This window comes from Amblyomma mixtum, chromosome 1 (genome assembly GCF_055824585.1).
Source record: "Amblyomma mixtum isolate Tamu chromosome 1, ASM5582458v1, whole genome shotgun sequence".
NCBI classification, from domain to species: domain Eukaryota; kingdom Metazoa; phylum Arthropoda; class Arachnida; order Ixodida; family Ixodidae; genus Amblyomma; species Amblyomma mixtum.
Window position 1 is genome coordinate 101,190,640 of NC_143012.1, and position 27,117 is coordinate 101,217,756.

At 48.5% G+C, this 27,117-nt stretch overlaps 1 protein-coding gene across 3 annotated transcripts; it reads right to left on the minus strand.

Moving 5' to 3' along the window:
- stx (ubiquitin-like domain-containing protein stuxnet) lies at positions 1 to 27,117 on the minus strand. Of its 3 annotated transcripts, none has more exons than XM_089555080.1 (5): positions 26,873 to 27,117; positions 14,778 to 14,865; positions 14,430 to 14,486; positions 12,921 to 13,097; positions 1 to 9,471 (listed from the first exon to the last, which is right to left on the minus strand). In XM_089555080.1, exons 1-5 carry the CDS (start codon positions 27,031 to 27,033, stop codon positions 8,992 to 8,994), a joined length of 963 nt encoding a protein of 320 aa, XP_089411206.1. In that variant the 5' UTR covers positions 27,034 to 27,117; the 3' UTR covers positions 1 to 8,991. The 3 variants fall into 3 exon arrangements, with proteins under 3 accessions (XP_089411206.1, XP_089411203.1, XP_089411193.1); XM_089555077.1 differs by having other exon boundaries at positions 1 to 9,474; XM_089555067.1 differs by having other exon boundaries at positions 1 to 9,477.

A 27,117-nucleotide genomic window follows, 5' to 3' on the forward strand; every position in this document is an offset into this window, starting at 1 on the left:
GGTTGTTGACCAGGCTTTATTTCCGATCAGTACACCTTCGGATTATGATGGGAGACCGTCGCGTGAGTGCACGGTGAGAAAGGACAAAAACGTGAACAGATAAATACTGGTCGACCGTCGCAAAGCACAAAAACAGGCTGTACATTCGTAGGCCATTTGCATGTAATCGTTGTTGATATCCTCAAAAGTGACAAACAGTCCCGAATTTCCTTTTTCGCTCCAGTACTGTGCACACTACCACGCAAGGCAGTAACGCCTCCAGGCGGACAAATGTCCGACAGGGACCGTTAACAGTCGCGGTACACCACTCAACTACTGACACGGTCATGACTGCAAAGTGGTGTTTGCCAACCCATCTCTATCGTTTATTAAGGGGGGGGGGGCGAGGGTCTTAAAACTGACCTTTCTATTTGTGGCTAGAATCTCATGAAATTCTGCACACAGATGCATCTTTCTTTACCGATTCTAAAAATAGTCACAATTGAGCTGGTAGTCTTAGACCAAAAGTTATCTTAAATTCTGGTGTGTAATTAGGTAACTTCTTATGCAGCTTTAATGAACTTTCTCATTGCATTTTGTTGCTTTCAATTACATGAATTGATAGCCAGAGAGTTCCCATACCCGATGACATTCTTACTTTGTTTGTTTAGGCCACGTATAAATGGCAATTTACAATTAGCTTGACGAGTTGCAGGATCAAATACTGCGACCTTTTGCTCTCGCCATAGTACATCAGGATGACATGCCTTTAGAGAAAAACAAAGAATGTCACCGGGTATGGGAACTGTCTGGCTATCAATTCATCTAAATAAAAGCAACAAGAAATTGCCTAATTACATTCTAGACTTTGTAAGATTTAAGACCACCAGCTCAATCATGATTGCATATTTGGAACCAGAAGAGAAAAACGCACCTGTGTGCAAAGTTTCATGAGATTCTAGCCATAAATAAAAAAGTTAGTTATGAGACCCTCGTCCCCCCCTTAAGCACTGGTTTGACATCACGACAACAGTGCTATCTTAATGCGTGAACCAAGAACGCAAGCATGACACTGGGATAACTTCAGGCATGGCTGTAACCACAAATGAAATGGGACGTACATTGCAGCATCTTCCTTTCACGGGCAACCAATTAACACTCCGCCTATCACAACAGCCACCATAAGAAAGACCTGAACATGTACGTCCCAAATACAAAGAGTTGGTAGTCCTTGTAAGAAGTGCCAATGCACTACTCTCGATGTTGGAGCCATAACCAGCCACTCCTGGCAAACAAGCATTAAGACATGCTGAGATTGGTCAAATGTTTAGGGGAATCCCCCAAGGTGGAGTAGAGTTGTAATAAGGGAGTAATTGCTCACTGACGTCCACCCGAGTGCAGCCATAAAGCTACAAAGGAAAGCTATACAGCTTTCTCAGAAACTTCACAGTCAAAGAAAAATTCGTCCTGGTCCGGGGTTCGAACCCAGGACCACCGCTTCACCGGATCAGTCGCTCTACCAATTGAGCTAACCGGGACGGCAAGCTTATGGCAGGGCGACAGCAAATTGATCCATAACTCGAAGTGGGAACAGTGTTGGTCAAATGTTTAGGGGAACAGAAAGCGCTGTATAGCTTTCCTTTGTAGCTTCGTGGCTGCGCTTGGGTGGATGTCAATGAGTAATTACTCTCTTAAGACATGCTGAGAGTACACACCAGAAGTACAACAAAATTTAAGCACGGTACAACTGCTCTGCACATGTTGGGGAGGATGATTATCAACCTGGATATTTTAGCGGGGCTTCTAAACTGTGAAGTGCTCACTCTGAAGTGTAACACACCTTGGATGCCGCACAGGAAGGAAGCCATTCAATACCCCTCTAACAATACCAGTTGCAAGAGTGGGTCAGTGACCAGCTGCCTCCTAAAACAAGAGTTTGGTTGAATGAGCTTTAAGAGGCTACCTATGGTTGTCATTTTACCAGCACAAATCCCAACTCTGCTTGCCTGTTCTAGTAATTCTGCAACCGCAGTAAGCATAGAAAACTTCACTTGAGAGTCTTAAATTTTGCCACCTCGTACAGTCTTTGTCAAAAGTAACCAGGCTCCATGGTTTGCTTCTCATTCGTATAACAGAGCCCTCACGGCTTCCCTAAAGATCTAAAAGTTCTTTGAAGGTGAGAACAGGGGTTCTCCTTACCATACCACAGATTTAGGCCTTGAGGGCTGGCATAACAATAGCTTTACATACACGACCGAGAAGAAAAACAACGTGGAGCCTGGTTACTTTTGACAAAGACTGTACCCTTTGATGCCTGCTTTAAAAATCCCCTCATTCTTTTCAGCCCACACTCCTTGTATGACGCTGTCAATCATTCATCCATGTGGTTTAAATTTATCTACACTGCCTCACGCTAGCTCACTCGTGCAAGATTTGGAGTGCCGAATAACTCGCCTCACAAACAACTGTGCATGTATTATGCCTCCTAAAGCTGCTTTTGTGCAGTTTTGCTTTCCTTTTATTCTGTCCACAACTGTAGCTCCTGTTCCTGGCTTCTTTTTAATGAAATGCCAGTCCGTGTATCCACTTCTCAAGGTATCGACTGTTCCTCTGCAGCAACCTGTAGCCTTCAAGTATTAATCACCACACTTACTGCGGCAATTTCCTAAAAGTCAGTCAGGGAACTGGTTTTTGCAAACGGTGCAATTTGGAGGGACCAGCAACAAACAAAGGTCACAGCCTGTACACTATGGACACATACATCAGCACACAGAATTGCATAAAACTAGACGAGGCTAGGCTCTACAGTGAAACTTCCGCGCTATTATCAATGTTATCTCGCCCTGCGAGCTCATATTGATACAACCCAGATGTTGAATGCATCATGTCTTTCAACGGTTATGTTAATTTCATCCCCAGCATGTTTTCTGCTGTAAAGACCGTGCTGAAAAGTGGCCAGAATGAAAAACCTCGTTCCCATTTGATGCCACGCACGTCCACTATAGTTTAGCAAATTTCCCATGCTCACCACCCCATAGACTTTTAGCCGCTTATGTTTTGCTTCACCAATGTGCAGGCAGATGCAGTATGAAAGGGAACTCACGAGCCCATGGCAATGCGGGTGTCTGTTCTAAGAACTGGAGGCTTTCCCCACTGCAAGCATGTTCAGCAAGGCGGAAATTTGGGCGAGTTGGTAAGCATTCATGATTTTGTTCACAGCGCAACAAGAACGGGACAGGAGACGAAAGAGTGACACAAACAAGCGCCGACAATCCAGAAAGGTACTTTGTGTACCAGCAGCCCTTCCATTGCTTTATCCAAGAGGGAATTGGGTTATCTAAACTCCCACGTGCCTTCCAGATAACTTCTATGTACTTGATAAGTGTTTTAATGTCTGTATATATACGCCTTTCGTTCTTCATGAAAAACTAGTTGATAGTCAGCGCTTGTTTGCGTCACTCTTTTGTCTCCTGTCCCGTTCTTGTTGCACTGTGAACAAAAGCATGAAAAAAAGCAAGCATGTTGATGCGCATCTCTAATGTTCAGAACAGTGGGGATTTCATGGAGAGTGACTCCCAATTTCAAAAGTGGGACATGCATCAAAAAGCACTGGCATGCATAGTTGCCACATCGCTTTCTAAAGCAGGCAGCACAAAAGAACAGGGTGTGCCGCTAATATTTGAAACAGCCACAGGATGTGCAACTGGCCCGCATCACCACACACTCGCCCTTTCATGCAACTCTACCTGTGTGCCAGGGTCACGTTACTAGCCACGAACAAGCACGCAACAAAACCGGGTCCACGCAATTCCACCTCTGTTTTTGTTCTCTCAGCAGCACAACCACCTGCCAAAACATCCATTTGTGCACAGCACTGCAGCTACGCTGACTAAACAAAAATACTGAGGTAGGCAAGTGTTACAAATGAAAATACGCACTCAACTTTTACACAAGACAGCTCTCAATGGCAGAGCCAGGGAGGTGAAGAAAACAAAAACGTATGCAAATACAGTGTTGTACTCATTCCACATCTCTTCATCCTAACTTAATACTTGAGAACACTCCACTCAAAGACGTGAAAAAATACTAGGCCGCAGTCGAACACTCGACAAACAGCTCGCTGCTTCAGCAGCACAGAGACTGGAGGCAGTGCGAAAAAGACAAGGACGGACACCAAAGGCAGATGCAACTGACGTAGAGATTCGCCCTCGTCTTTTTTCACACTGCCGCCCGTCTGTATGCGAACAGACCAACAAGCGCGAACCAAAAACTAAAGCTTCAACAGCTTCCAGCTCGAAACTGTGTTGTAGGCCTAGTGTTGACAGGGTGTCCCACACAACATGAGCCAAGAGGTTAAAAAATAAGAATCCTACGGGGGTCACTGAAAGGAACACTCACTGGTGCAAAGCATACAAGACTGCAGTGGCTAAATGGAATCGAGCACAAAAGCCCGTTAGAGAACTTATCTCTAATACAGATGGCTATGCGGCTTCATAGCGAGGCAAAGCAAGGTGACAATGGGAGTAACAAGTGGTATACACAGTGTAGAATTGCATAAGTGAGTTTAGTGAGAAGGAAGCTTGGTAAGAAACTGATCTCATGCTTCCAAGAAAAAGGAGCCTACTAAGTGTTGTCATGAAGCACGGCGAGTAGCTTAGCGTGTTCTGCAAGCACAGATGCTGCTCTAGTCATCACAGTTAAAGGGGCAGTCTACTGCCAGAGATGAGTACTATAGGAATATTGGCATATTCTTGTAGACTGTTCTTAATGGTGACAAGAATAAGCATAGAACTCATGGTTTTCAGAAGAATTGACACCTTTAACTGGCAAAGAAAGTCAGACTTAAGCTGACGGTAACGCAGTGCTCTGTTCAAATTTCCTCACTCAGCCCTTTTCCTCTGGCAGTCGACCTGGAGTAGACATGCCCGGAAACTCACAATGGGCCTACAGATGCTGTTCCATGCCAATGAAAACCAGCGCAGTCGTTTTCGAAGCAACTTCGGCACATCAGCAATACTTGCTTGATATGATGCACATAGCAGAGATTTCTTTGTTTCAGGTGAATTTCACATGCTTCACCTCGCAAACAGGCTGGCTTTTTTATGCCATTAAAGAACACAAATAATATTTAGCGAAACAGTGAGCGGAGTAACACGTCCGCCATTTTAGTGCAGACATTTTGCCACCGGTAGCAACTTTTTTTCCGCAATTTCAAGCATAATGTTCACCTTAGAAATAACTTATTTCCACAACCCTTCTCGTGTTCACTTGATAATCCGTGCCGGTTTGAAGTCACTATTTACATCCATTACAACACTTAGTAACACACCTTACAGGATGCTGCTGCTGCACTTTTCTTTGGCTCTGCCACTATCCCCAATGACTACAGTCAAAACCCTGTCCTCCAGCGCACCGCATCTTCCACCATAGCGATCAACATCAATAAGCACGCTGGCAGCTGTCACGCATACATCTCACAAAATTTGTTCCAGTGGCACCAATAAGGTCAATCAATACATACATCACCAACAGCTTATTTACATTTACTGCAGAACACGCGCCTCTCTCACTGACCCCCAATTAATCCGTCAGCTGCGGCCACCTTATTCCCTCCCAATCTTCCCAATGCCGTCTTGCCATGTCTTGTCGATTTGTAACTCAAGTTTGTTCTCTTACCCAAGGATGGCTGTTGCTATCTTCCAGCATTACACCTAGTTTTCCATTCCACAACTCACAGCACTGTCCTCAAATTAAGTTCAACCCTTTTTGTTTCCCTGCGTGCCCCTTTTGCAACGCAGAGAAGGAAAGAATGTAACAAGCACGAGGTGGTGTGTACAGACCACAAGCTCAGGAGAATCGAAACCGCTGAACATTTTAAAATTTAAACACGCTTCTAACAGCAACTCTGGTAATCAAACAGTAAACTCAATTCCTTTTTGCGTGTGTATTTACGCTTATTACCAATTCATTTGAAATTTCAAATGTATTCACACATTTCACATATCAGTGTTGGTCAAATGTTTAGGGGAATCCCCCAAGGTGGAGTAGATTTGTAATAAGGGAGTGGCTACTCATTGATATCCACCCGAGAGCAGGCATACGGCTACAAAGGAAAGCTGTATAGCTTTCCTTTGTAGCCGTATGGCTCTGCTTAGGTGGATGTCAATGAGTAATCACTTCCGTATTTCCCATATCATACCTCAATTTCATCAATGCACGTAGTAAAATCTACTAGAACACCGTCTATTTCAACGTGGCGTTCTATTCTGTGAAACTCCAATCACCCACTCAGCTTCGAAAAGACTGCCCACCAGTATGCTTTGCACAGAAATTGGAATACGGTGCATAATGAAGTTGATGCGCCACTGCTGGAGTTCATGCACAGCTAGCATAAGCGTTCTTCCATTCTCTGAGATTAATAAGACGTTAGCAGCAGAACTATTACGAAAGGAAAGTTGCAAACAGAAGAGTGGCAATTTGGGCTCGTCAGTGTGCTCATCTTGTCCATTTCTTTGTTCTCGTCCTTGCATTGCTGTGCTAATTACATCTTCACCATGTTCGAAATAGAAAGGTGTACAGTGTAGCTGGAGAACATAAACATAATCACACAGGGGCACCGGATGCTAACATTCATTATTAGTTACTGAGCCTGGAACTGCATGAGATGCATAAATACTCCTCGAAATAGGCGCTCCAACCAAAGATTTTTCACTGCGCACGCTTACTTCTGCAAGCAAAGAACAAACTACAATGACAATAAGCCACCAAAAAAGTTGAGCAGCCAGGAGCATTTTGCCAAGCGACAGCTTTCTAATAGAAACGTTTCGAGTACCTTCAAGAGTTGAGAATCTAATTTCGGTTATTCAGTTAAGTTAATATAAAACAAATATTGTTCTGCTCGGTTGATGTGACCACCACAAATACTGCTTCAGTTCTGAACCTTCAAAAATACTTTTACTCTTGGTGCGTGTTGTATGAGACACCCCGCATAATCTATGTACACAACACTACAAGTGCGCTGTGCTCTTTGTGTGAACTTATTAAAAACAATACCTGGTTAAAACATAGTGAACATCTGAAGAGGGCCAGTAAACAGACACAAGTGTTCACTGGAAAGACAAAAATACTTTGCAACAACAAATATTCCTTTGACTAAAGAGCCTCGGCATTTGTCCTAGGCTCTCTACTGAGTGTTCTTCACTGGTGTCAAAAGAAGCTGCATGGATTCAAGGCTGCTGCTGCAATTCTGATTAGAAACTTGACATTAGAAGGCGTAGCAACCGCTAAGCCTGACCAATAAGTTCCGACATTAGAAGGCCTAGCAACAGCTAAGCCTAACCAATAAGTTCCGACATTAGAAGGCCTAGCAACAGCTAAGCCTAACCAATAAGCTCCGCAACAACCATCGCCATGCAGTCTTAGCAGTCTATCGACACCATTTTGCTAAACACCGTTCCGACTAAAACCTAAGCGGTGACAAATCCTGTACAGCACAAAATGGTACTCATTCACACTGGCAGCATTTGTGCCACACCGAAAGCCTACAGGTGATGAGAATCAAGCAGTTGTGGTGCAGCTCGGATTGGTAGAGCAACTTGCATGCATTAATACTTCACACGACTGCATACCATTCCTGGAGAAGCTTGTTCTTTGATGTGACGTCACCGTGACTGGAAACCTTCCGACTAATGCACTCTGAACTGATATCCATTTGTGTGAAGGTGGCACACAAAAAAAAGAAAATGGACAAAGCGTGAAAGCCAAGTAGACGTCATAAAAATATGTAAAGGGAGACGAAACTAATACTGAGACAAAAATAGAGCTCTCACAGGTTGGTGGTGCTTGCAAGCAGGAGGGCCGGGAAAAAAAAAACGAAAAAAAAACCCTCGGAACACTAGCTGTTCGTACTGCGAACTTTGGTTCAATGTGCTTGCACAACCAATCCTCAACGACGTGCACACAGATCCTGCCTGCAGCCACACCTCGCATCAACTGAGTAAACATTAGCCGAGAAGTAAACTGAAAACATTTTGCGCTGCTGCTGTCACTCAATGCCTTGGGAATCTGCATTTCTTGGCTGCATGAAGTAAAACTTGTTTCAAAAAGTGTGGGGCCGCTTCTATAACTGGGCCGTGTGCAAATCTCACCGGGAACCCAGCGCAGTTGATGTGCGGTGCTAGGGTTACAAACTGCAGTTGCCAAAATGCAAAATATTCTCCAGCATCATCCTGTCATCGGAGCTTCTCGATCACACCATTTGCAGAAGCCAACTTCAAAACCCTGTGGCCGCTTGATGGAGGTTAGACAAAGGTGCCTACCACGAGAGGCTAATAGAAGCTGTCGCTGCCTGTCATCAACTTCAGAAGCGCTGAAGAGCACTGACTGCTTTTGCTTTTAATTTACTGATCTTTGCTACTGCATCTGCCTCACTGATTTTGTTCCAAAACACTGCAGCAGTTAGCAACCATTCTGAAGAATGTAACTTGTAGACAGGTAACATAACTGCTCATAAAACGTTGCAACAGTGTGGTAACCTTTGAGCTTCGGCCCAATCGTGGTGCCGCATTCGAGCTTTGGCCCAATCGTGGCGCCGCATTTCGGTGCATGTGCTCCATGGGACGTTTCGCATTGGGTATGATCAAAGAGCTCCTCTGTCATGACATGCCCTCACAGGCAAGCTTTCAGTCAAGCGGGACTACTGGGCTGCAGGCACCAAAATACCTCTCCTGGTCGTCGCTAGACATTCTTTGTTCCCTACGGTTGCTGTTCGGCCGTGCTGCAGAATTTGCTCTCTGCCCATGAGGCCACATGATGCTCATCATGGTGGTGGAAACATTCGTGCAACAGAGGCCAGTCAAGGGGATCGTGACACGTCCTGCCAAAACTGTGAAAGCAAACTGACGCCATCACGGAGTGAGTGGCATAAAAGTCTCTTACTGCCGCTGGTCAGACATTTCATGGACATGGACGACAGTGGTATCCACACTGAGACTGCTGTGTTGGACTCTCGGATCACACCAGGACTGGCTCGTCCGACGTTGCGGCAGGTGGAGAGGTGGCACCGGGCGTCGGGTAGGGCGCAGCCCTCCGCCTCGCCCTCCGCCTCTCGCGCAGTGTGGCTCGAATCTGGTCCAGCTTCCCACGGAGCACCCGGTGCTCCTCTTCCTGGTGGTGGTGCAGGTCGTCGAGGCGCGGCGACGCCGGTGGTGTCGTCGCGTCGTCCGCTGGCGAGGACGAAGAAGCGGGCAGGTTCACCTCTCCAGTGGGCAGCGGAGCGGTGGTCAGGCGTGTGGTCGGGGTGGGTGGTCCCCGCCACCCCTGGCTGGCACCCAGCAGATCGCGCAGGATGTGCAGGATGGTGGCCACGTGTCGGCGAGGCCGGCCCTCGCCATCCTGCAGCTCGGGGCCCAGGGTGCCCGAGAAGCTGCCCGAGTAGACACCCTGGCCCAGGTGGCGGAGCTGGTCGATCACCGCACCTCCACTGCCTGGCGCCTGCTCCTCATCACGCACAACAACACACACAGCCTCAAAAACAGGTTGCATTTCCCATAGAACAACATCCGCTGCATCCACCTGGCTAAATGAAGCTTCAGTCAACCGCAGCACTTATACTGGCCTTTGCTCAGTGTCTTGTTCTGACAGTGAAAGCGCTCAAAAAGACAAGGACGACAGAAAAGGAGAGACATACAAAGCGCTTACTTTGTATGTGTAGGTTTATTGGTCTATTGGGGTTTAATGTCCCAAAGCGACTCAGGCTATGAGGGACGCCGCAGAGAAGGGCTCCGGAAATTTCGACCACCTGGGGTTCTTTAACGTGCACTGACATCGCACAGTACGTGGGCCTCTAGAATTTCACCTCCATCGACATTCGGCTGCCGCAGCCAGGATCGAACCCGCGTCTTTAAAGTCAGCAGACGAGTGCCGTAACCACTGACCCACCGCAGTGGGGTACTTTGTGTCTTTGTATGTCTCTCCTTTTCTGTCGTCCTTGTCTTTTTGAGCGCTTTCACTGTCAGAATGGAAAAACCAACTCGCCCACTTACTGCTATTATTCAGTGTCTTGATTGTGTCGTCACACACAAATAACAATTCAGCAGCTGCGTCAAACTCTTCCACAATCTGTCTTAAGGGAGACATGGCAAATAAACAGACCAATTTGGTCAAAATATTCTACTTCTCAATGTTTGTCCGTAAACCCTGGAGGGTTCATCTGTCTTGTGGTGAAAAAGTATAGCGAAATAATCAGTGAAAATTTAGGAAATGAAGCTCCATGTGTGGTCATCGAAAATTATGAGGGAACCGCGCTTCTGATGGTCCCAGCGAATCGTTACTTCTGCAGGTTTCCGATGATGCAGCATCATCGTCGTAGTATCAGCATGAACAGCAGAGATCAGATCAGAGGTTCCAATGGTTGCAATGCTACATTTGCATGCAAGGCAATGAACGAGGCGAACGAGGCAATAAACCTTCAGCCGATTTTCTCGGTTTTCCCTTTTCCTGCAGTTGCTATCACTCATCCTTTCGGCACTTCGTAACGAATCACAGCAGATGATTGTTTTTTTGCGCATGAATTCCTCGACGCTGAGGAGCACAATAAAGCTCTCGATTTCACTATGTGGGGGAGAGAGGGGGGGGCAAAACGCAACACTTTAGCACTCAGCGCCCTCTAACTTTTACACGTTCATAATAGTTTGTTATTTAGCCTACATGCACCGCCGCATGTTCACTGCAACTGGTTTAAAGATTGACAAGATTGGTTCTCCTGGAAGAGAACAAAAAATGTAGAAGTGAGCCTTGGTGAACAAGAAAGTGCTCGAAAAGGTGCGCATTTTTGCACGCTACATTTTTTAGCACTGTGCAAGCTAACTTTCTGAACGTTCTGGATTCATGTAAGTATTTATTTGTAGCAATTCGTTATCCTTCTTTATGCGAAGTTTTGGACTGTTTTTACCACCTATTGTAACGATAAAATTATTTCAGTAGCCATGGAGCTAAACACGACACTGTATACGCTCCATGGCTTTAAAGTAACCGTAATGGCTTTGTTGCTGGCGCTTAAGCTCTGGGTGTGCGTTCCTGCTGTTCGGGATGTTCCCAACATACAAGAGAACAAGAAGTATTGCCTGTTGGTGCGAAGAAAACGCAAAAAAAGCGCTGGAGAGCGTCAAGGAGCATAGATAATCTATCTGCGGTGCAGCAAAGCATTTTGGAGTTCCGAAAGATGCACTCCACAGAAGAGTGACGAAGCTGAAGAAATGTGAAGGCCTAAAGCTGCACAAACACTTTTCGGGGCCAAAGCGGCAAGAACAAGTCGTTGTGCGGCATGTTCTATCCATGAGAGAAGCTCTTTTTGGTTTAACTTACAATGACATCCAGAAACTCGTCCAGAACTAGTGCGAGTGTAACAATGTTGCCCGTTCTTTCAAGAGGGAAAAGAAAACTGCTGGCTCAGACTGGGTGAGTGCATGAAGAGGAATAAGAAGGTAATTTCTCTCAGGAAGGCGGAAGCGCTCCCCCCCCCCAAAAGCGCAGTCACTTTCGAAGTGCACTGTGAACCGATACTTCGATCACCTTTGAGAAATAATCTGCCGTGAGCATCTCACGCCGTCCCGTGTCTTCAACAGGGGAGAGACCAGCGTGCAGACTGTCCACAAGACCTCGAAACTTATTGCATCGACAGGAAAAAGGCCTGCTCCGGCAGTAACAAGCAGTAAGAGGTCCAAGAACGGTGAGTGCAGTGTTTTGCACAAGTGCAACCGGGTTTGTCCTTTCTCCTGTGATGGTGTTTGCATGAAATCAGGTTCGGCCCTCTCTGACAGCGTAAGCTCCTCATGGCACAATGCAGCATGTCTCGTACAACAGCTGGATCAACGAAAAAATTTTAGTCCGCTTTTTAGAACACTTTGTGAAACACCTCCTCTGCAGTCACGAATACAAGGCGATGTTAGTTTTGGATGGTCATTGCAGCCACACAAAGAACTTGGATGCAATTGAATACGCGAGAAACAATGGAATAATCAAGCTGTCTCTCCCCCCGCATACAACGTACAAGTTGCAGCCCTTGGATGCAAATTTTTTCGGTCTGTTCAAGGCTGCATACAACAATGCCTGCGGCGAGTAGATGATTAGTCACACAGGAGGTGCGAATTACAATGGAAAACATCACTGCCGGATTCCGGAAATGCGGCATCTGGCCATTCAGCCGCTAGATAGCTAACGATTCAGAATTCGATGATGCAGATACAGTAATGAATGCTAATCAGCAATCCAGAGAAAGTGAAGATCTGTCCACAGGCTCTACCAGTGATGGGAGGACTGCTGGGGCGACACTGGAGAGTTTCGAGAACTCTGTCCTGTGCCTAAGCACATGGCTCCAAAAGAGAATGTGCGAGAAAAGCACAGTTCTCACTTCGTCCGACCACAAAGACAGACTACAGCTCTCGAAGAGAGCAAAAACAAGAAAGGCAGCAAAGGAACCAATGAAGAGCAAGAAATATAGCTCTGCCACAAAAAAAGTATGCAGCAAAGACTGGTGTCTGTCTGCATCTGTCTATGTGTCTGTGTATGGTATGTGTCTATCTTCTTCTTCCGTCCCATCCGTCAGCGCTGTTTTGTCGTACCATTCAATGTTTATTTTTTGGTGTTTCTTTATGTGCCCAAGTCTTTCACGTAAATTTTGGCACCGCGTGATTTGAAAGATAGCGCATCCATACGCAGTGAAAAAAAAATTGTGCAGAATTCAACCACAGGACAGCTTATCGGGCGGCGCTTGACAACAGGCTGGAATGGCTGTGTGGCGTTATCGGAGGGGCCCAACTAGGGACTGCAAAGGGTTAACCCCACAGATCCATGAAATGTTTCAACATAGGCCCAAATGCACTGCCAATAAAAGGATTAAGGCAGCACTGCGGCTATAAATGCAGTTTCACTCGGGGACTCACCGAAGTAGGAGGCGCTTCTGCTGCGGTGGGTGGTGGTGGTGGTGGTGCAGTGGGTGAGGTGGGCGTGGCTGGTGGCGTCTCCAGTGGTGGGCAGAGCTGGAGCTGGACAAACATGACGTGGTCGCCCAGCCGCATGGTTAGGTGCAGAGGCGCACGCCCACACAGGAAGTTCTCCACCTGCACCACAGAGGGCCCCACCGGCCGCTTTTTCAGGTACTGGCCGACAGCCATGACGCAGTTTCCTTACCAGGTGCCACGCCCCGGACTGATTAGGTGCACGGCCTGATTAGGTGCACGGCCTGATTAGGTGCACGGCCTGATTAGGTGCACGGCCTGATTAGGTGCACGGCCTGATTAGGTGCACGGCCTGATTAGGTGCACGGCCTGATTAGGTGCACGGCCTGATTAGGTGCACGGCCTGATTAGGTGCACGGCCTGATTAGGTGCACGGCCTGATTAGGTGCACGGCCTGATTAGGTGCACGGCCTGATTAGGTGCACGGCCTGATTAGGTGCACGGCCTGATTAGGTGCACGGCCTGATTAGGTGCACGGCCTGATTAGGTGCACGGCCTGATTAGGTGCACGGCCTGATTAGGTGCACGGCCTGATTAGGTGCACGGCCTGATTAGGTGCACGGACTTAAAGGTCGGTATCGTGATGTCATCTACCACTCGGTGTCCTCAGCACTTAACATGATTCTTCTGTTTCCGAGCCCCAGCCACTACACATCCCCTCCAGCTCTGTTACTGAGGATACCTACCGAACAAGCATTCTTTCCAATCCCCAGAAACTTTACCCCATTAGAACTTTTGCAGCAACACCAGATCTTGCGTGTTCTATTCTGAATGCACTTTTGAATGCCTGCACTTGACAACCCTGTCTAATGGTGTCAGGACACCAGAGACTGCACCCATCAGCTGAGAACAGTGGCAAGCCTGCTCATGGCATCGACGTAGCCTGGGCATTCCGGATGGGGATTCGGGAAATCATTAAGCAACGCGAATGTACCCACAGAAACAAAGGCAGGGAGTCGTTTAAGACCCCTTAAAGGCCAAACTGCCTCCGCCAACCCATGTGGCATAAAACTTCCGCACACAAAACCTCCCTGAGGAGAGAAACCCTATCAACACACACAATAAGGTATGCGCTGTTCAGTGGAGTGCGATCCTGTATGCTTGTGTGTGCCAAAATGCAGTAAGGCAATGATGCTTCAATTTGTGTAAACACCTCCGCCACCACTGTCCACATGGTTAGAGCTTCATCCACTCTCTCTCTCTCTCTCCCCACTTCCTGCTTTGCCCTTCGCAGCACCACTGTTGCCGTGACGTCATTCCAACTTCGTGCCCACCTTTCACGGAACACAAAGCCCCCATTCTAAGTGACACCTTATTCCATCACAGGCACAAATTAAAAGTTTCTCGAGCTGCCACTGCAGATCCAGCACACGCACAGGGCACCCACTGATCTGGCATGCATTCAAAAGGCAGATGCCAGGGTTGTCCGCTCACCTGTGCATCGGTCAAGGATTCCAGGGCCTGCATCACGCTCTGTTCAGGTTTGATGGCCTGCAGCACCAAAGTAAACCAACAGAACATGCTACTTTCACTCGGTTCACTGTTTAAACAGTTGATCGTCACTGTGCCACAAGAGACCCCTAACACCATTTGCATTAAGGGACAGAGCAATGAGAAGTCTGCTTCCTTCAACCCTTGAGGAGTTTTCCCTAGAAATGCCAATTTTCTACCAGAGCGGAGAACTGAAGACAAAGGCTGGGCTAGCCAGTACGTGGTTAATAGCTGCAACGTAGTTACTGGTGCTAGGCAGACTGCATGGCATGCAAGTCAATGAGCTCTCACCTGAAGACCAGTTTCCACACTAGGCAGCAGTGTAAGCCTCTCTCCATCGCGAACGTTGTTGGAATCCAATGTGCCTTCCTTCAGCTGCCTGCAAGGTGGGGCAGAGAAAAACGGATATCAGCATAACCTCCGGAGGAAAGTGCTTTCAACTCCCACAGTCGTCAAAAAATAAACTGTTTGGCCAGGACGAAAGTGCTCGTTTTCACCATTCTTCCGGAGCCCTGGACTCTGGGCACACCAACGTGTGCTCCAGCGACCGTCCTCTTCAATAAATGTTTACTCACTCACTCGCCAATCAGAGACGGCACCTTCAATGTGTTGTTCTGGCGGTCTCATACTCATCAACGCATGGGCCACAGCGACAAACTTTTGTCTCCCATGGGCCAGAAGCCAGACAGGGTTGGAAGGATCGCTTTAACCGCCCAAATTAACTCCCAAGAAATTATAAAAATCGCAAATTTTTTGAAGATATTTGCCCAAAATGATTTGTCAGGCTTAAAGCACACGCTAAAGGCACAAAACGCGTTTCGCTGACAACTACCACCCTCTACTGTTGAGAATTGCAACCAATGCAATTGCAGACTAATTAGTGCAGAGAGAGCAATGCAATATCGGGCCAGACGAGTGTGATTTGCCATTGGCAACAACGGTACAGCCTGGGGTTGGCGGTTAAACAATGAAAAGGCAAAAGTTTTTGTTTATTGAGGTTCAACGTCCCGAAACAACTCAGGCTATGAGGGACGCCGTAGTGAAGGGCTCCGGAGAATTTCGACCACCTGGGGTTCTTTAACGTGCACTGACAGACATCTCACAGCACACGGGCCTCTAGAATTTCGCCTCCATCGAAATTCGGCCACCGCAGCTGGGATCGAACCCGCGTCTTTCGGGTCAGCAGCCGAGCGCCGTAACCACCGAGTCACCGCAGCGGAGTAAAAGGGAAAAGTAAAAAGATCAGTAAGCAAGAATAAATTCAAGCAAAAATAAAATTAAAATATGTCAGAAGCTGCAGCAAAGCACACTCGCCAACCAAACTTCAATTTCTCCTCAAGTTTTCTTTTTTCCCGGAATATAAGGTTTTCAGGCCGTTCTCACGAAAAGCTACAGATGCAGGCAGAGATGAGCAGGTTTCAGAAAATCACTTTCAGCTATAAATTTTCAGAGGGCAAAAAAAAGAGGGCAATCAGTAAGATCCATGCAGAGGAATGGCTAAAACCTTCAAGGCCAGTAGTAGGCTGCATGACAGGGTGCTTGAAACCCTATTGAGCTAAGGGAAATACTTACTGGTCTCAAAACGGAGTGAAATTGAGAGATGAAATCAGTACGAATGCTAGGCACATTACTGTCCTAATGACCACAAAGGTGTGGGCCACATTGCTGCAACTCTGACTTGCTTTCAGCGAGCCACCATGCTTTTCTTCCAAGCATCCGCTCTAACACTGCCACATTTACAAGCCGCATCCTAAAATATCGCCGACGGTCACTGTCAAGCACCAGCTGTCGTGCTTGGACAATATGGACCCCTTGCACAAATACGATGTAATAATACTTATTACTCACACTGGCTAGTTTGAATTCCTTTGGTTGTCAGGTGGCCTTGATAACTGTAGTAACCTTGAGTAGCCTTGTATTAATTTTACAGTAGTGGCATTGGCTACAGGTGCCTATAGGGGCAGATTATGTAACAAAAAAAAATAAATAATTTTTATCAGAAATTTCGGAAAAAAATTTTAAAGATAGTATAATGCGGCAGATGCTCGAGCTTTTGTGGCTAAACAAGAACTGTTTCATTGCAAAATTTCAGCTCTCGAAGAACTTGAAAGAGGCCTCATAGCAAAACTTCAGCTTGTGGAGCATGCAAGCTGAAATGCTCACAGACACACAAAAATGAAAAAACTTGAACTGAAATGCTTCATTTGTGGCATTGTTATCAACTTTATAAGCCCTAAAATGATCGAATCAATAGATTTTTGCTAAACAAAAATGTCGTTTTTCTTCAGGATGAAAATGTGATCAGATATAAGGAAAAATACGACCCAAAATCAGAAATGCGACGTCGCTGATAAAAACAAAATTTATTCTCCCTCGCTCTCAGTGAGACATAGCCCACTTAGCGGTCTTGTATCGTCTCTGCCACACTGCAAACCCCGCGATGTGCCCATAATCTTGTTGCATTTCGAAGTGAACCAGCACAGGATTTTTCTTCCCATGATTCAGTGATTTAAAGTTTTTAGTGTTGACAGTTAAAATTCTGATAATTTTTCGTGATCCTTTAAATTCTCCACAAAAATGGAGGCCATATCCGATACTTTCTAAGCACACTTTCAGACGAGCATCAGCCAGCCTCATTTCAAGAAGTGATGTTCCACGGGAATGTTGTTATGGCAGATGACGCAGTGAGGTGAGCAAAATAACCGAAGGCACCGGGGACACAAAAACTGAACTATAGGCTGTGAGACAAGGCACGCGTAGCGCTACGCGAGATGCCGTTGCGCGGTCTAGCTCAAAGACTCCTTTCCGCCATCTTGTTTAGTATAGCTTAAAGTATGCACTTTCTGGATTCCGAGAACTGTGCAGGGTGAAATAGCTCCCCATAGCTTTGCCCACCCCGCAAGCTCCCGTTCCAGCAAGCGCACCACCCGCTTTCACTGGCTCGCTCTAGTCCAGTCATTGAGTGCGTGGTGACATGACCCACAAAAGACACCGAGGCGAGCGTCATAAAAAAAAAAGCACATTTCGTGAATACGGTACGACATGTGTGGTCCCCAAGCTGCACGTGGCCTATGAGGGATGCCACAGTAGGTCAAGTTCGACCACCCGGGCTTCTCCAACGTGCACTGACAGCACATGGCACTCTGTCATCTTTCTCATTTTGCCTCATGCAACCCGAGGCTTAAAGGGACACTGAGGAGAAATTGAAGTTGACTTGCATGGACAGAATACCAGCTCCTCATTACAAAAACGCCATTCATACTGACAACAAAGCTCTTGTAACGTAGAAAAGAGCAAGAACCAAAATACAGGTATCGCCGCCACAGGCCTAACTCGCAAGTACAAGCTTCATGACGTCATAGGACAAAACAGTGTTGCTAGAACCAATAGTTCTAGCAACACTAGGACACGAGAAGTCATGAACCACTGAGGTGCACCAAATGCATGCGCAAATCTCCTTGATGTCGCCAGATGGCGCCACGTACCCGAAAGCTACGCGCGCTCCTGCAGCGCCGGGACCAATCAGGGCCTGATCACAGCGGTATGCGGGCTCCCGGTATTCCGCTAACGGTAAACAAGGTACACGGTATGCTAAAGGTGTCTATTTGCGAGAACTTCGTTGACGACTTCGAGAACGGGATCCATTGTAACACTGGCAAAACGCCGGTGCAAACGTAAACGAAGCGACGGCCGCAATAGCCGATAGATGCCTTCAACGTACGGCCGGCGGTAGCTTTCTTTTCGGCTGCTGCTGGGCCGCACTGCATGGCCGCCAGAAATCACGGAGTCTGCGTTACGTCATGTGCACGTCATGTTTCACGTCACTTAGTCCTGTGTCGTCATAGGAGAATCCCAAGTTTGAATCAGAGCGGCGGGAAAAACTTTTTCAACTTCGAATCCAAATTTCTTAGAAATAAATGCATCTTTCGCTGCCGGCCAAGTGGCAACAAAGCCATGAAATGCCGAACTATCGGATTTTGCTATAAAAAAAATATTAATAGAGCACTCCTCAGTGTCCCTTTAACAGCCGAAAAAGCCAGTGAGCCAACGCAGTCAGAAAGAGTACTGTGGTAGTCATGTGGCCACCTTTGTCAATAAAGTGCACAGTACAGTGCATTGCAGGATTTGACTTACAAAATTCGTGTAAGAAATTGTGCCGTAAGTTCTTGTACACGCACTGATAGCCAGAGCAGAGCAGCTCAGTAGAGACTGACACCTCGAAAACTGGTCAAAGCTCATAGGAATCCCACTCCAGGCACAGCGACATGCGAGTCTCTCTCCCCCCATGCTGCGGGCGCGTTCCTCCTCGCCCGCGAGAACGGTCCGGAGAAAGCGGCACTACTTTCGCTGCTGCACGGGATCCGCTTAAACAAAAGTTGCAAGTCACGAAAATAACGTTCCAGAGTGTGCTGTGGCCACAAACACGCCGGAAAAAGGGCCAAAGACACTGAATCTAGCGCCAACAGCATTGCCCTCAAACAGAGACGGCCGGGACGGTAGGGACGCGTCACTTGGTGGCACGATCGAGCATTTGACATTTTCCGTGCTCCCTGCCCTCTCTGGACTGACCTCATGGCGTAGCGGACACCAAGCGGCGCCAACAGCGCAGCGCGTGACGATCGTTAGCACTTTCCGCAGCTCATCCTCGAACAGTCGCGCAAAGATGCCAGAAAGAAGAAAAAAAAAGGTGAATGAAAATCTAAGTGACAGAAAGCGACTGAAACGCGCTACTGCATCAGATCCGAGACCACCGCGCCGGGTAGCGAAGAAAACGCACGGCCGATCTCGGCGAGGTTGGCGAGGGGGAGGAGGGGGGAGGGAGCCCCCCAAAATAGCCCCGCGTTAGACACACAAAGAAACGGGCCAGCAGCAGTTTACAAACATCGACAAGGTGGGAGGTCGGTCGGGGAACCCGGGCACGGACGCCCGCATCGATCGACCCCAGCGTGACGTCAACTCTGACGTCAATGGGCCGGGGGTCAGGGCCTGCGCGCGCGCTTTCTCTGCTTTGCAGCGGGGCTTCTTTTTCTGCCGCGGCCGCGGAGTGGGCGCGCTGCTGCTGTTGCCGAGCTCGGTCCCCTAAGGTCAGGCACTCGAGTGCGTCTGCTGACGTCAGGCTGCGACCTTCCCCAAATTGGGCGGGGGGGTCGATTCTCCCGCGAAAGGAGACTCATTCCTCCCCCGCCAAGCACCGGGCCAGGACGGGGGCCCACAAATGCAGACGGGCCAGCGACTGACTCTGCTCCGAGGTTCGGAGATTAGACTTCAGCAGCCAAAGGCAACACCCACGCCACTGAGCTGCCGGGTGGATGGGTGGAGCCGCTGGAGCCCCCCTCTGAAACACGACGGGGGCGACCGCCGCCATGCTCGACACACATGCGGGATTATGAGGGTTTAACGTCCCAAAGCGACTCAGGCCATGAGGGACGCCGTAGTGAAGGGCTCCGGAAATTTCTACCACCTGGGGTTCTTCAACGTGCACTGACATCGCACAGCACACGGGCCTCTAGAATCTCGCCTACGCCGCAGTGAAGGGCTCCGGAAATTTGGACCACCTGGGATTCCTTACCGTGCACTGACACCGCACAGTACACGGGTCTCTAGAATTTCGCCTCCATCGAAATTCGGCCGGCGTGGTCCGGATCGAACCCGCGTCTTTCGGGTCAGCAGCCGTGCGCGCCATAAACCACTGAGCCACCGCGGCGGCCACGCGCGCGCGCGCGCGCACACACACACACACACACACACACACACACACACGCACGCACACACACACACACAGAGATTGGTTAGAGGTATAAAAAGATTATTATATATATTATATCTTTTTATACCTCTAGCCGATTTCTGTCATTGGTACTATCTAGAAATTATCCCTTTCTAGATACAGATTCGATTGAATTCTACGCTATACCCATTCCTAGCTGCTAACCTAGCTGCTGTCCAGTCGCCAATGCTCCAACCGTTTCTTCTACCGCGGACGACTTCAGCAGAGAGTGCGCCCTTTTCGAACTGCTGGCAGAGAGGGAGGAGGAATCGATGAGTGGGCGGGCCACCGACGTCAGCGAACGTCCTCCGCCCCGGGTGCCAAGCGCGGCCTTGTCCAACTGAGCGCAACATGGTGGCAGGACGACACGACACGGCCGGGATAACGCAGCCCACGTGCACTATGCGCGCAATGAAGACGGCGAGAGAAGTCGCCACTGACGACGCCCCTGCAAAACGCAACAATTTTCGGGCCTCGAGCGGAATCGGCTCCACAGCTGACGAAAAATGTTTCCCAAAATTCAAGGTCGGCAGGAACGCGCGCCGCCAACAGTGCGCGCAGCCTTCCTCGTCTTTGTGCACTACTCAAGAGCGAGTGCATGGGGAAAAAAAAAAAAAAAAACGAACAATGGCAAGACTATGCCTCGTAGTAACCGAAATGCAACGACGTAAGCGCGAATATTTATCAGAGGAAAACAAAGGCCCAAAGAGCAACGAGGTTGAAATTCGCATTACAGACGGCATTCTCAGAGCGCACGATTTCTCCTTTCGCGCATGCGCAGTTCGTCGGAGCGTACGGATTCAAAGGTGGAGTGAGACGCCATTCTTCGTCGCACTAAAATCCCGACCGTCAGGATTCCACGGTCACTTCGGAAGTGTACGCGTCGCGCCCAGTACTGTGCCTGCCAGGCACAGTAACTCTAAAAAAACCCGAGCGTCATCTGAAGCCCAGTTAAAAAATAAGTACAAAGTCGCTCCCCAGATTACAGCCCGTCGCGCGTTTCATATGCCAGGAGCGAGTATCGGCCATCATGTGGGGGCTGAGAATTTGAAGCTAAGCCGTACTCCCGTTATGGCAAACAGAAATTGCTCCCGAATAAAGTAACCAGTAGACTTCCAGTCCATGCTGCCAAGCACTCGCGTACGCGAATGGGAGGATCCTGCGACATTGTTCGCGCCGGCTGCAGCTGCTTTCTTCGCGGCGCGAAATTCGACACCCAAGCGAATCGGCACGACGGGGGCAGCTCGGAGCCAGCGCCAGGCACATGCGAGGTGGGTGCCCCATTTCGACGCCTGACCGGCAGGCGCTGCAAAACGACCGCGCTGCAGACAGCGACCCTAGAGCAGCTTGAGGGCCACCCCCACAAAAAAACGCAACCGCTAGCAGGCACTGCGAACGGAGCCCGTCTTTCAGGGCAGACATGAAGGAAAAAACCGACCGAGGCTACCTGACGGATCCCCGTTACAGACGTTTGGAATTGTACGCTTAGTGCGCCCACATGCACGGGCGCAGATTACAGGCACTATTTCATCCGTACTTGTACAAGCAACCCTCGACTTTTTCCTCCATGCTTGAGGGCGCACGCGCGGCGAGACGACCACCCCTGCCAACCGCTCCGATGACGTCACTGGTTTCGCTTTCCCGCGGAACGGAGCAGCGCAGAGCGCCGGGTTCGCGTAAAGTTCGGTTAGTTTAACGTAGAAGTACTTGTTGTTGGGCTAGTGGGCTCATTTTTTTTTTTTTTTGAAGTTTAACGTCCCAAAGCGACTTAGGCCATGAGGGACGCCGTAGTGAAGGGCTCCGGAAATCTCGACCACTTGGGGTTCTTTAATGTGCACTGACATCGCACAGTACACGGGCCTCTAGAATTTCGCCTGCATCGAAATTCGACCGCCGCGGCCGGGATTGAACCCGCGTATTTCGGGTAAGCAGCCGAACGCCGTAACCACTAGGCCACAGCAAGGGATTCGCTCTTTCACGGTGTAAAATGGAGTATCTCAAACGTTTTTATTTACTGAAGTGAATCAAGAAGCTTATGTTAATTCCTTACTGTAGCACCTGATGCACAACTAAAATGTGGCTGAATTTTTCTTCTCCCGCGTTACATTTCTCGGTAGACCAATAAACAGTGCAACAGCACCGCTGGACGTGTCGCCGCGACATCCTGCTCCCGCTCGCAGTCAAATGAAGTGACACTCGCTTCCGGTGTTTCAAACAGTCAGATGAGGCCAAAAATGATGGCTTCGGTTATGACACTAACTAAATACGGGCCCTGACCCTCACCATTTACTTCAATAAAAATTATTTTCGTTTATTTTCTGAAAACATTTGAGCGCATTCCTCACCTTCAACTAACATACTGGGTGAATAATTCGAACTCCCCAATTGGAGTCAAATGCAATTGAAGCTTTTATAACAGTTCTCTGTGCACTGCCATCAATAAACGTTGCTGTTCCTGTTCCAGTAAAAGTGGGTGTGCCCCAAGGCCCGACGCTGCTCCTTTCTCTCATCTATATTAACAGCTTAAATTACAACTTCAGATCATCACCTGATCACGTTATCTACCATCCCGTTTCCAGCTTTGATGACACTCCACTGATGATTTAAACACTACTTCGTTATGACGCACATATATACTTACAAAATCAAAGCAACAACCTTCACCAACAGATTATACTGTAGCTCACACCTTAATGGAGGTGATGATACACAAAATGTCATCATCAGCAGCCTGACTACGCCCACTGCAGGACAAAGGCAACTTCCACATCTCTCCAATTAACCCTGTCCTTTGCCAGTTGCGGCCACCATATCCCGAAAAATTTCTTAATCTCATTCACCGACCTAACTTTCTGCCGCCCCCTGCTACGCTTGCCTTCTCTTGGAATCCACTCCGTTACCCTTAAGGATCAGCGATTATCTTGCCTTCGCATTACATGCCCTGCCCAAGCCCACTTCTTCCTCTTGAGTTTAACTAGGATGTCATTAACCCGCGTTCGTTCCCTCACCCAATCTGCCCGCGTCCGATCTCTTAACATTACACCTATCATTTTTCGCTATGCTGTCCTTAACTTAAGCTAAAACCTCATTGTTAGCCTCTACATTTCTGCTGTATAGGTGAGTACCGGTAAGATACGGTTGTATACTTTTCTCCTGAGGGATATTGGCAAACTGCCATTCATGATCTCAGAAAACCTGCCACATGCGCTCCACCCTATTCTTATTCTTCTAGTTATTTCCCTCTCATGATCCTGATCAGCTGTCACTACCTGCCCTAAGTAGACATGTTCTCTTACTACTTCCAGCACCTCGCTACCAATTGTGAACTGCTGTTCTCCCGCTAGACTGTTGAACATTACTTTGGTTTTCTGCATGTTAATCTTTAGCCCCACTGTTCTGCTCTTCCTGTCTAACTGATTGATCATGCTTTGCAGCTCATTTCCTTAGTGAAGAAGTAAAGGCAATGTCATCAGCGAATTGCAAATTACTTAGGTATTCTCCATTAACTCTTATCCCCAACTGTTCCCATTTCGGGCCCTGGAATACCTCCTGTACACAGGCAGTGAACAGCACTGGTGACATGTCTCCCTGCCCACCGCCCTTCCTTATTAGAATTTTATTGTTAACTTTATGGAGAACTATGGTAACTGTGCAATCGTTATAAATATCTTCCAATATTTTCACATAACACTCTTCTACACCCTGATTCAGCAATGCCTGCATGACTACTGAAGTTTCGGCTGAGTCAAATGCCTCCTCGTAACCTATAAATGGCTATATATAGCGGTTGGTTATATTCTGTGCATTTCTCTATCTCTATCACAGCTTTAAGGGTCTCATTCTGCAGATAATATAGTGGCGTCTGTTGTAGGTGAACAACCAGGACAGGCCAAAAAAGTAGCCGACATCTGAAGCAGGATAATTTGAAAAGCTTAATCTAAAATACCAGGAAACTGCTGATTAGAAAGTCGCATCATAACTAAAATATCATTAGGACATGTAAGTATTAAAGTAAAGTAACTGGGCTGAAAAGAAAAGTGGTATAGTTAGCCAGGAATCAAACTGCTGACCCTAACAGGTTGAAAGTCAGATGCTACCCATAGGCCATGCAGGCATTTTCGTACAGCTTGTTTAAAGCAGGGCTTTATATATGTATGTCACGTAGTGCTTCACACAATACGGAAACAGTGTCCACGTTTGCATGGACAAGAAGACCTGCTGCCGGTATCCATTAACGCTACTGCGCCATCTCCTCAAAGGTGGAGCTCAGGTGTCCCCCAAATTTTTTCCTTTAATCTATATGTAGAATGGACAAAGTAATTAAAAATGCTCAAATTCCCCAAAAAGAAAGTCTGCAATACAACATGAGCTCTCAACCTTTTTTCTTGCCACTTATTTACATATTCGGTTACACCCATTACATACAATGACTTTTCACAGATTTCTTTAAAGAAATTGACTGCCTTCTCGTTAATGAGTTGCTATCAAAAATATGTGTAAGAATAACGATGGCAAAAAGTTTCTCCCAACAACACAACACAGAACGCTCCATTAAGGTTACACGTCAAATTACTAAACCTGTGCCCTTGTAGTTACGGGGACAATTAGTAGATCGCATTAAGAAAACTGGAATATTCAGAAACTTGGAAAAGAGGACCTGTTTGATACATTTACTCACTTTTCAGGAGTACACTTGAGTTGTTTGAGACTGGCACTGACTTTTTTCACACCGTGACATTATTAATATAGAGCGGCACTGAATTCAAAGATACACATTAAAGATTCACAGCTTACACCAGTCGGTGGCTAATGACAGAATGGGCTGCGAGGCAAACCTAGAATAAGTGTCATTTTTGTCTTGTCTGCAGTGATTACAAAAATGTAGTTACTTTTAAATATCTGCTGCCAAAACTGGAAAGGATAAAAGGCAATAGGGTTCATACATAATGCTGTCATCACACGTCGCCAAGAGCCGTCTAGAAAAATGGAAACCTAGAAAACTTTGGTACGTGGGATCACTGAAAATTTTTTCACTTTATACATCTTAGTACAGAAAGAGAATGCAGTACATCGCGACCATTAACCAAGAACAAACGTGCTCACACTCCACAGTAAACGAGTCACCGGATGAACATATACAAGCACTGGGTCCTTCTCCCAGAATAGTAAGCCAGTGGAATACTTTACTGTCCGACATATTGCGAAGCCCAGACACACCACTGTTCGCCAGTGCAGTGCTCAAAATGTCAAGGTCACTTCTTTGATTGGCGTTGTCATTTCAAGTTCGCTTGTCAGTTTCTCCACTATGCAAAAAGCGCTCTCCGAGGCCAAGCACCGCGCGAGACATCTTCCTATCCGCGCATACACTCAAGTGCACTAAGAAAGCGGCGAAACGACGCAATACTGCAGCGTACTGCCGGAATCTACACGAACGGCATTCGTGCCATGCTAAATCGAGTGCAGATCTTCACGAAGGAAAACGCACAAAAAACCGCCTCAGGTGACATGGACGAGAGTTCGCCGACACCGGCAGATCGCGCATTTGTGTCTCGGCGCTACGACAATCGGCAGGTAGTCCAACCATTCGCCGTGCACGCGAGTGACAACCTCGTCGAGAAGACCAGCAGTCCCCGTTATCACCGTGCCTCGACCCCCACGCTCGTCAAAGAGCACCGCTACCGACGAGCCACTGAACTCGCACAGCGTCAAAAAGAAAAAAAAAGGAGGGGGGCAACCCGATTGGGCCAACAGGCGGCGCCGCCGACGTCAGCCCCGGGTCCCAGCCCCGCGAAGGGCCACAAAAGACGCGTCAAAAGGAAAGTAGCTACGCTCTTTTTCCGCCGCCCGGAGGCAGGCGTGGGTGTCGCTCCCCGGCAAATCGCCACGGCTGGCGTTCCCACGCGAGCCACCCACCAGAGATTCTGGGAAGGCGATCCGTGGGCGTTCGTCGTCGGAGGCAGCCAACCGGTATGTCGCGGAGGGCAGCCGGTTCTGGTACGCACACCACGACTCGGGCGCGACTTCCGGCATCCGCCGCCGGGAGAACGCGGTTTCAGAGCGAGCGGCGCAAAGTCGAGGGACACCGTCACACGCCAATGCCGAACAATGCCGAAAGGGCACCTCCGTTCCTCTCACTACGGCAGCGTATACTTTTCCCGCATCACAAAGTAGGGCGCACAGGAGACGCTCTCGAGACGGGGGCAGTGGTTACCCGACGCACTTCGAAATCACTTGCGCTCCCACGGCGAGCGACCCCCGCGACATACCCTGCAGGCTGCAAAAGCGTCGGGCCAGTGCTCCCCGCACCTACTGCGCGCACGAGTCCGCGGGACGTCAGAGGGTCGGCCCTCGCATGCCAGCGGCGGTCGTGCGTGGGCGTCCGGGCCAGCACGACTCGTCCGCCGACCGGTATTCGGTTTCATCGAGCTATTCATCCGGGGAGGCGTAGGCGCCCGTCACGAAGCCCTTTGTAAGGCCGCACACAGGCTTCGCGCGCACTGCCGCAGACTTTTCCGCGGTTGCGCGCAAGACTGGGAGATGCACTCGACAGGAGGCCCGCACTTATCACGGGGCCAACACCGACGAAACAAACCGCAGCAGCGTCAAGCGAAGCACTGACCTGTTGCGGTGTAGGAGCACCATTCGTTCTTTGGCGAGCCGCAGTCGCGCCGACAGCGTCCTCTTGAGCGACGCGATGGTGCACTGTGGCTGCAGCTGCAGTTGCATGCGGCCTCCGGTCGTGGTGTGGACGCTGACCGTAATGCGAGGCTCGGCCGACATAGTGCTTACAACTACGGGACCCGACGGGACCGACCCCGACTGACGACACTCGTGCGCCGCCGCTGACGCGCTGCCGCTGCCCAC

What these genes read in the sequence shown, in the direction of transcription:
- stx (XM_089555067.1), bottom strand. Translation starts at nt 27,033, where the DNA reads ATGTCGGCCGAGCCTCGCATTACGGTCAGCGTCCACACCACGACCGGA. An exon ending in GTGCTCCTACACCGCAACAG is followed by an intron (nt 14,866 to 26,872) that starts GTCAGTGCTTCG and finishes CCCACCTTGCAG; the next exon opens with GCAGCTGAAGGAAGGCACAT. An exon ending in GTGTGGAAACTGGTCTTCAG is followed by an intron (nt 14,487 to 14,777) that starts GTGAGAGCTCAT and finishes TTGGTGCTGCAG; the next exon opens with GCCATCAAACCTGAACAGAG.